Raw genomic sequence first — 10,890 nt, 5'->3', positions numbered from 1 at the left:
CCCCGTAAGGCCCGCGCCGTCCGCCGCGCTTCGCTGGGCCCACGAAGTCCGCCAGCTCCCACAGGGTCGTGAGGCCGCCGCGGCGGCGCAATGTGGGCGGCGGTCAGGCGACTGCCAGGGCAGCCATGCGCAGAGAGGCGACGGCGGCGGGAGCTGGAGGTGCCCGGACGGAGGGCGCGCGGGCGGCCTCTGCTGGTCGAGGAGAGTAGCGGCACCAGCCTCGGGTCCTCGCCGAGCTCTCCGCTTAGCGGTGCGCCGTCGAGGGCCCAGGCAGTCAAACGGGCTGACGAGAAAAGCTCAGGCTTTGGAGTGAGACCAATACACGATAGCGCCCTTTATTTGGCGCTGATCTATGCCAGTCACACATTATCTCACTTAACCGTATCTAAGCCTTTTACAGACGAGGAACCTTAAGCTCAGAAAACTTAAGAAACCTGGTGGCTAAGTATCCCAATGCCAGAAGATAGCATCCCAGTACTTCAATCTTATTCACGGAACTTCAGCTATTATGAACTTTACCTAATTCTAACCAAGCCCTGCATTGAAAGACCAATCTTAAACTAGACCCCCAAATCCTCATAAATATCCCGCTTTTCACCTCACTCCCTATTAAGAGTGCAAGGTAGTGTTTAGTGCAGCAAACAATACACTTGAGTTTATTAAGTTAAAAAAAAATTTTTTTTTAAAGTTTATTTGAGAAAGCGCGCGTGAGAGTGCTCTGGCAGTGGAGGGGCAGACAGAGAGAGAATCCCAAGCAGGGGTCCAAGCTTTCAGTGCAGAGCCAGACACCGGGCTCCATCTCCCAATATGTGAGATCATGACCTGAGCAGAAATCAAAAGTCAGATGCTTAACCAACTGATCCACCCAATTAAAAACCTTAACACGCTTTTCAAAATAATATTTCCAGGGAGCCAGCATTTCACAGCAGAAATAGGCAGCTTTGATTTCCTTTCTCCGGGGGGCGGGGGCGGGTAGTGACAAGAAAAAGGAAGAGATGTGAAAGGATAAAGGTCAAGGGAGACAAGGAGAAGGAAAAAAACACATTTCACTCAATGAACTTAACTTTAGGTGTGGTCTCTGAGGGCTCTTGCTATCCTCTGTGAAAAACAGCTCACTTTTACAAAGTATTTCTAAATATCACAAGGAAGTGGGATATGGCAGAAAAGCAACCACCTACATGAATTTCAAAGGAGTAGAATTCTGATCCTGGCTCTGCCAAACTGTTGGCAGATGAGTTACAGGATCCAACAAATGGGCATAGCATCTGCCAACCTGAATGTAAGGTTCAAACAAGACAATGAGAGTGAAAATCCGTAAGTTTGTTACACCCTTGGAAGTCTGGAAAGTGTTGTAAGTCATACAAAGGCAAGCAGTGTCTGGTTTTCCACAGAACAGAAGATGGAGTTTAAAACTACAGGCCAGTGAACTTCATCAGCCCTAGGTGAAATCGTGACTAGTCGGAAAAGTAAAAGATAGGATAAGATTCACGGTCTCTCTCACTCTCGCTCTCTCTCTCTGCAGGAATGCCAGGCAGGAGGATGCTACAGACAAATGCATATTTCAACAGGGCATTTGACAATTCACATCAGACAAGAAAGTGAAACGTAGGCTGGATGACAGCATTGCAGCAGAGGGAAGACCAGGCCAGGAGCGCTGATGAACAGGGATAACAAGAGGCTGCTAGGAGGCTGCTAGGAGCCTGCCCAGCATCTCACTCTAGCCCAGCCACCGCAAGTTACCACCAGTGACTTGGACGAGAATGCAGCAGCACACTCAAAGCTGTGGATGATCTGATGCAGGAAGAGATGCCTAATATACTAGATGACAAACTGGGTACAGACATACTCTGGCAGTCAGGCTACATTTCTTTCTGGACATTTTTTTGGGGGGCTTATTTATTTTTGAGAGAGAGAGCATGAACAGGGGAGAGGCAGAGCGAGAGGGAGACACAGAATCTGAAGCAGGCTCCAGACTCTGAGCTGTCAGCACAGAGCCCAACATGGGGCTCGAACTCCCCACCTGTGAGATCATGATCTGAGCTGCAGTCGGACGCTCAACTGACTGAGCCACCCAGGCACCCCTGGACACATTTTATCAAGACAAGTAAGTATCCAGTGGTCAGTGACTAAGCTCATGAGGAGACATGACAGTATTCTGCTGAAGCATGAAGTAACTGGGCTTTTCAGCATGAAGGATAGAGAATGTAGAGGGAAAAGGAGAAAGTTATAGGTATCTATCTTTTCCTCTCTCAAGGATTAGCATGTAGAAAAGAAATTCAACTTTTGTGGTTCTACAAAAGGTGCTTGAAGAAGGCACATTTCATTTTAATTAATGTAAGTTAAAACTGATCATCAATTGCCACCCTGTGAAGTAGTAAATTCCAGGATTCTGAGGATCTATACAAAATTACAGACAGCCATCAATGTCGAGATTGTTGTACAGCAATTCATGCTTCTTTCTGACAGGGAACTATAATTGAGGTCAGTTCAAAGTCCCAAGGTCTGTCATTATTAAAATCATTTTTTATTCCCTGTTGATTTGGTCATATCTAAAACCCTAAAGCCATACAGTTCTCTTATATGTCATCATTGCTTGGCTTTCCTTTTTATGTCTTCATCTATTTTTTATTCCAAATATTTCCATCTAAGGGGGAAAGAAAAGCAGCTCATGTTAATAAAAAGTTAGTCAAGGGTTAGGATAAAATTTCAAGGTTTCAGAAGGCAATATAGTATTGGTTAATTTTTTTGATGTTTATTTATTTATTTTGAGAGTGAGCACGAGTGGAGGAGCAGAGAGAGGAGAGAGAATCCCAAGCAGGTCCTGCACTGTCAGCACAGAGCTCGACTTGGTTCGATCTCATGAACCGAGTGATCATGACCTGAGCCAAAATCGACAATCTGACACTTGACTGAGTCACCCAGGTGACCCAGTATTATTTTAAATATAGTCTCAGTAACGGACACAAATCACTGTCTAACCTACAGTATGTCATATTCTTGGGGATGCCTGAGTTAAGCAGTGTTTGATTTTTCATTACATACATAATTTCTGATCAATAAAAGAACTATTACCTGAGACCCAGGTAATACGTTTAAGCCCTTTCTGAACAACTGCAAGAAACAACTTCTGATTATCTAAGCCAATAAGGCTGACAAAACAGACCCAATGTTTTCTCCTTTGACCTAAATTAACTTTCCTAAATCTTGAGAAGTACAAATCAAAAAGCACACCAGCCTATTTGAATGGAATATATTCATTCACAACAGAAATGCTACAAGTTTTCTTAATTTTAAATTATTCTTTTATTTAAAGGAAATTTTTTAGATAAATAAAGTTTTCTGCCTATTTGCTCTCTGCAATTTTTATTATGGATCAGAAAATTAGAAATTTAATAAAAATTCTGGGACATCTGGCCAGCTCAGTCGGTTGAGTGTCCGACTTCAGCTCAGGTGATGATCTCGCGATTCATGAGTCTGAGCCCCACATCAGGCTCGCTGCTGTCAGCATAGAGCCCACTTCAGATCCTCTGTCCCTCTTTCTCTGCCTCTCCCCTGACTGCGCTCTCTCAAAAATAAACATTAAAAAAAGAAATTTAATAAAAATTCATAATTTATCCAAGTAGATATAGTCATGATGTGAAAAGGTCAAAGAATACAAACTTTTCTGGAAATATCTTTTGGGACTGAAGAAATCTACTACCATGACATGAAGCAGTGAACCAATGGGTATATAAGCACAGGTGAGCTTTAAGGCCCTGATACTTGATCCCTTTGCCACAGCAACAGCGTATCAAGTTTAATAAAGGCTGCAACAGCGTCCTTTGGGGAACATGATAGAAATATAAAAAGAGTAAGAAAAATAGACAATTGAGATCAAATAGCTTAGTGTTCCACTAGAAGAAAACTAACTTAAACAATAAAGATTTGTTCTAAGCTTTTAAAATGCTAAGGCAAATAAACACCAAAAAAGTGAACCTGACCATAGAATTTGGAGGTATTCAAAGGAACTGCACAATTAGTCTCTAGAAGAGGAAACAGTTTAGCTAACAAAATGTCAAACATTGATTTAATATGTGGGAACTTCATTTGAACAGCTTGGGAAACTATTCTAAGTTCTGGGGAGGAACTTTCACTGGGTAAGAATATTCTAAAATCCAAATGTCTCACATGGTATCCATTACAGTATAATGTCAAATAATGCTTAAAGGCTGATAATTTTTTCTCTGACCTGTGTTCCTTGAGCTTAAAAAAATAAAAGCATATTCCTAAACAAATGTTTGACCTTATAAAGTAATTTTGTCTTACTAGTCTACTCATTAAAAATGTATTTGTTCTAGGGGCACTTGGGTGGCTCAGTCAGTTAAGCGTCCTACTAAAGCTCAGGTCGTGATCTCACGGTTTCATGGGTTCGAGCCCCACATGGGGCTCTGTGTGGACAGCTCAGAGCCTGGAGCCTGCTTCAGATTCTGTCTCTCCCTCTCTCCCTGCCCCTCTCCCACTCATGCTCTGTCTCTGTCTCTCAAAAATCAACATTAAAAAATATTTTTAAAAATGTATTTGTTCTATAAATTATTTAATAATTCAAAGAGACAGAGAATCACAAAGAGTATTTAAACAGAATTCTCATTTTCACATTCTTGGTTTCATGAGAATTTAGAAGAATATTCTAAAGTTTGTTTCAAGGCACTGTATTCTAGTAGTTCAAACTAAAAACTGACAAGTATTCTGATCAAGGAGCTGGACACTTGGAGCCTTTGGTCAGCTTGTGGTATTTGTGAGCAAGATCCACAGCTGTCCGTCCTTGCTGAAAAGGGAAAGACCACAAAATTAAATTCCAGTGATTTCCCATTTTCTTAACTCCATTGAAAAGGTAATTTTCTTCTTCTTCGGTAAAATTTCTACGAATTCTTCTTTTTCCTGTAATTAACAAGAATTGTAGAATATATGAGTACTTGCTGAAAAAAGGGATCTTCTAGAGACCCAAATAAGTGCTTAACTTACTCTACAGATATGAACTATACAGTGAGAAAGCTTCATGCCTGCATTACTCATCATATGGAAATCCATTTGAATTTTAAAAATTGAGTGCCTACTATTAACACTGCCATATCACTGTTAATTCTTCAATAACTGTTAACAATCCTATTGTAATACTTGTAACATCTTTCAATCAAGAAGCACAAGAATTTATAAACACTTGACTGTTAATTCTCTCAACATTCCTTTGAGGACAATTAACAAACAGCTTACCTATCTTACAGATACAGTCTTCCCAAAGGGCTCCATAACTTCATAGAATAAAAAAGAATATCGAAACTTGTTACTTAATGATCAGTTTTGATAAATATTTTTAAAGAATAAGGGTCTTTTGAAATTCACTTTAAAAAACACATTCACTATATGGGGGCTCAGCTTGATTAAAATTCAAAAAATAGGCTGCACAAGGGAGAAGGAAGTTTTTAACTATCTGGTTTTTAGGGATACTTTCTACAACAGAAAGAATACACAGTTGGTATCTATAAACATAAATATCTTCTCATGATGATTACTAGAAAATACTTTTAAGGTTTTCTGTTCATTGCTAATTCCTGTTATCATCATAGATAGATGCTGATAAGGAGGAGTTTTCTGTACTTCTGCTTAAGGCTGCTATTTTTTAATTTTTAATTTATTTTTAATTTTTAAATGTTTTTTATTTATTTTTGAGAGACAGAGAGATAGCATGAGCAGGGGAGGGTCAGAGAGAGAGGGAGACACAGAATCCAAAGACAGGCTCCAGGCTCTGAGCTAGCTGTCAGCACAGAGCCCGAAGCGGGGCTCAGACCCATGAGTGGTGAGATCATGACCTGAGCCAAAGTCAGATGCTTAACCGACTGAGCCACCCAGGCGCCCCAGCTGCTATTTACTTTAGAAGGAATTGAAATAGTTGTGCTGGGACAACTTTAGAAAATCTTGCCCTTGCAGGTTAAAATTGAGCCATTTGTCTACTTCTCCTAGGATAGGAGCCATGGTTCAGATCTTTTAAAACATAAATGAAAATCTTACCAGCAGAAGGCTGAGAAATCAATGAAAATAATATCTGATTATTACTTAATGGCATTGCTTAGAATGCAAGCTCCATGAAGATAAGAATTTTTGTCTGTCTTCCTCACCATTGTATCTCCAGTGCCTAAAATAGTGTCTGGCACATAGTAGATGATCAACAAATATTTGGTAAAAGAAAACACTAATTATTGGTAAAAAAATGTTTCAAAATTTATCACTGAAGTTACTCCTTACTTTTGGGTCTACTTGAAAGCTGTCATTATCCAAGAAATAAAGGATTTCAACTTCACTTGCTAAATGATTTGAACTCCTTATAATCAGGACTAGACGGGTTACTATAACGTTCAGGACACTGGGGTCCAGGAATTGTTCACGAAGGCAATTCTCACTTTCCTAATTTAACTGCCATATCACTGACTCCTACATCTGCCCAACTCCTCAAAGGTTATTGCAGCAGAGTACTGGGCAGCCTAGAAGGAAGAAGCAGCTCCATCCCACATGGCTCCCTTTTGTGGCTTCTTTAGTGCCAGTCTTTTTTTTTTTTTTAATGTTTTTATTTATTTTTGATACAGAGAGAGACAGAACATGAGAGGGGGAGGGTCAGAGAGAGAAGGAGACACAGAACCAGAAGCAGGCTCCAGGCTCTGAGCTAGCAGTCAGCACAGAGCCTGACGCAAGGCTCGAACCCACGAACGTGAGATCTGACCTGAGCCGAAGTCAGAGGCTTAACTCACTGAGCCACCCAGGCGCCCCAGTGCCAGTCTTTTTTATTTTTAAGGCTTGTTTATTTTTGAGAGAGACCAACCAGAGCAGGGGAAGGGCAGAGAGAGGGGGACAGAGGATTGACCCAAAGTGGGCTCTACATTGACAGCAGCCAGTCCGTGAGGAAAGGGGGTTGAACTCATGAACCATGAGATTACGGGCTGAGCCTAAATTAGAAGCTCAACCAACACAGCCACTCAGGTACCCCTTTGGTAGTTTTTTTTTCTTTCCTTTTTTTTTTTAAATGTTTATTTATTTTTGAGAGAGGGAGAGGGAGATAGAGTGAGCAGGGAAGGGGCAGAGAGAGAGGGGAAGACACAGAATATGAAGCAGGCTCCAGGCTCTGGGCTGTCATCACCAATTGTGAGATCATGACCTGAGCCACCCAGGCCCCCCCATCCCCCTTGGTAGTCTTTCTTTTTTTCTTTTTTCTTTTTCTTTCTTTTTTTTTTTTTTTTGTAGTCTTAGTATTGATCGGGCTTTAGGAAATGGCAGGGGAAACTAGTCAAGAAGGTTCAGCTCTAAGACTTTTATTTTTCAAAATCTCTCAAGATACCAGTCCATCCTAAAAGAGAGCCAAGGCTCTTTAAATGCTTAGATGCTTCAATGACTTCTTCTCAAAAGAATGGTTTCAAATTTGACTGTAACTTACAACCAAATGAATGCTCATAAATGTTCCTTGAAACAAAAGGGAAATCAAGGGGGAAAACTGGCAATGTACCAAACATTCTTAGCCTGCTTATGAAAGAGACAGTTTAATCTAATCAGTATATCAAGATGCCTTTCTAAATTCTAAAAAAGGAGGCCAAATTATTAGCCCTTTGGTTTTAGCTTAAGCAATTCTAATTTACAAAAAACATGTATGTACTTATGAGGTAAATGTCACTTAACATTATTTATGATCCCTCTGTATAATCAACGTACAACCATAATTATGTACATTTTATGAGGCTCTGCAATGATTTTACTATGTAAAATGATTATAGGATTTTAGTTGTTACATATTTACTTTTAAGTCCTGTTGCTGAAAAAAATCCATTATTAATTTGATGCCAACTCCTTGTCAAAAGTAAGTTTTCCAAGTGCAATATGTTTCTATGCAAAAACAACCATTTCCTAACAGTTTCTACAGAATATATTACTTCAAAAAGTGGCTGCCCTATAGGGATACTATACTTAATTTGCATGCAAAACTTTTTTTAACTAAAAATGTTTTATGTTTATTTATTTTTGAGAGAGAGAGAGAGCATGAGTGGAGGAGGGGCAGAGAGGGAGACAAAATCGGAAGCAGGCTCCAGGCTCTGAGCTGTCAGCACAGAGCCCAACACGGAGCCTGAATTCACAAACTGTGAGATCATAAGCCAAAATTGGAGGCTTAACCACTAAGCCACCCAGGCGCCCCTGCATGCAGAACTTTTAACATAGAAAAAGACCCAGATATAAAAAATAAATTTCAGGGTCGCCTGGCTGGCTCAGTCAGTAGACTGTGCAACTCTTGGATCTCAGGGTTGTGAGTTCAAGCCCCATGTTGGGTATAGAGATTATAAATAAATAAACTTTAAAAAATACAATCTTAAAAATAAAGTAAATTTGAAAAAAATTTTAAGGGATTTGCGTGAAAATGGCCAAACAAAAGTATATGGTAAAATGTTTCCATATGTATGTCTAAATACCTTTGCAAAAAATAACAGAATAACTCTATAGATGTTACTAAATTCCAGGTTTTTTTGACAAGTAAAGGACTCAATTGCTTATTCTTACTCTGCAGGCATTCCATATGAAGAGAAGAAAATGGTAATGTTCATTAAGTCTCTGTAATAAATTTGGAATGGTGATAAGCCTGAAATTTTAACCCTGTAGTTAAATAAAAATTCCCGTAAATTAACTCATTGTTTAAGAAGTATTTTGATTTAAGTTTATTTATTTTTATTATTTTTAATATCCATTTATTTTTGAGAGAAAGAGAGAGAGAACACAAGTGGGAGAGGGGTAGAGAGAGAGGGAGGCAGAGAATCCAGAATCCAAAGCAGGTTCCAGGCTCTGAGCTGTCAGCACAGGGCCCAACACAAGACTCGAACCCACAAATCATGAGATCATGACCTGAGCCAAAGATGGACGCTTAACTGATTTAACTACCCAGGCGCCATTTATTTTTAGAAAGAGAGAGAGAAAGAACATTCAGTGGAAGAGGGGCAGAGAGAGTAGGAAAGACAGAATCCCAAGCAGGCTCCACACTCTCAGCACAGAGCCCAAGATGAGGCTTGATCCCACTGTGAAATTATGACCTGAGCTGAAATCAAGAGTCAGACACTCAAATGACTGAGCAACCAGGTACCTCAAGAAGTATTTTTTATTTTTAAGCAGGGCTTTAAGGTTTATACTATTTGTCTCTTCAATTTTGACTGTTCAAAGTGCTGTAGTTATGAACCAAACCCTTTTGCAAAATCTCTCTGAAGCACTTATACATAGAATAATTTTGTTCTTAAAATAGAAATGTGATCAGGAGGATAGAACAAGGGGTCTGGAGAAAGACAGGCTTGCATTTGAATGTAAGCCCTGCCATTCGCCAACTCAGTATGCCTTCAAATGGAAATAAAACACTATCCACCTTATAATGTTATTATAAGAATCAAAGGAAATATCCATAAAATATATAGCACAAAGTAAGTGCTTAATAAATGTTACTTTCCTCCTGCTTCTTCCCCAGCTGGAAAACTATGAATGAGAAAGTAACATGAGGAAGGGAAAGTGGGAAGCCTCTTTTCTTAGGAACTATGACCCTCATCAGAGCCAAGAGTTATCCCTTAAGAATCATCAATGAGGCTCTGCTGCACAGCTCCCTTAGCAGTTGCCACCGCCTGAGACGGCTGGAAGAACCACTGTGGCAAGCGCTACACTAGGCGAGCAACTTCCTCTTCACGACCGACCCTCGAGTACCGGAGTCGGTGTTACTGTCACCTGACAGGGTATCTGAAGTAAAAGGGGCATTTAAATCCAACATTATTGAGATGGATTGGGTTATGAAACATAATGGTTCAAATGACACTAGTTGTGGGACAGTATGACTTCGTGGACTGCCATTTGGTTGCAGCAAAGAGGAAATAGTTCAGTTCTTTCAAGGGTTGGAAATCGTGCCAAATGGGATAGCCATTGATGATGGCCTACCAGGCGAGAAGCACAGGAGAGGCCTTTGTGCAGTTTGCTTCAAAGGAGATAGCAGAAAATGCTCTGGGGAAACACAAGGAAAGAATAGGGCACAGGTATACTGAGATCTTCAGAAGTAGCATGAGTGAAATCAAAGGATTTTATGATCCACCAAGAAGATTGCTGGGCCAGCAACCATATGATAGACTGATGGAGCTGGGCATGGAAGTATGTATGACAGAATGCGACGAGGAGGTGATGGATATGATGGTGGGTACAGAGGTTTTGAGGACTATGGTGACTATAATAATTATGGCTATGGAAATGATGGCTTTGATGACAAAATGAGAGATGGAAGAGGTATGGGAGGACATGGCTATGGTGGAGCTGGTGACGCAAGTTCGGGATTTCATGGTGGTCATTTTGTACATATGAGAGGATTACCTTTCCGTGCAACTGAAAATGACATTGCTAATTTCTTCTCACCACTAAATCCGATACGAGTGCATACTGACATTGGAGCTGATGGCAGAGCAACACGTGAAGCAGATGTCGAATTTGTGACACATGAAGATGCTGTAGCTGCCATATCTAAAGATAAGAATAACATGCAACATTGGTACATTGAACTCTTCTTGAATTCTGCTCCTGTAGGTGGCTCTGGAATGGGAGGATTTGGAATGGGAGACTATGGCAGAGATGGAATGGATAATCAGGGAGGTTATGGATCTGCTGGAAGAAGGGGAATGGCAGCAATTACTGTGGAGGATATGGTATTCCTGATGGCTTGGGTGGTTATGGCTGTGGCAGTGAAGGTAGTGGAGGTTACTACAGGCAAGGTGGCATGAGTGGAGGTGGATGGCATGGGATGTATTAAAGCAGAACCACTAACATAAAAGTCCTGACTACAACATCTGCTCTACTAGACTTTCTTACAGA

General features: G+C 40.5%; 1 protein-coding gene across 1 annotated transcript in view; it reads right to left on the bottom strand.

The window, feature by feature from the left end:
* Positions 1–4,597: 4,597 nt before the first annotated feature.
* The window catches only part of TERB1 (telomere repeat binding bouquet formation protein 1), a 59,148-nt gene continuing 52,855 nt past the window's right edge, over positions 4,598–10,890 (bottom strand). Inside the window, exon 18 of the mRNA XM_029924955.1 lies at positions 4,598–4,917. Coding sequence (XP_029780815.1) covers positions 4,730–4,917 — 188 coding nt within the window. The 3' untranslated portion in view covers positions 4,598–4,729. The remainder of the gene's footprint in view (positions 4,918–10,890) is intronic.

This window comes from Suricata suricatta, chromosome 16 (genome assembly GCF_006229205.1).
Source record: "Suricata suricatta isolate VVHF042 chromosome 16, meerkat_22Aug2017_6uvM2_HiC, whole genome shotgun sequence".
Classification (NCBI taxonomy): Eukaryota; Metazoa; Chordata; class Mammalia; order Carnivora; family Herpestidae; genus Suricata; species Suricata suricatta.
This window is presented reverse-complemented; position numbering and strand designations above follow the sequence as displayed.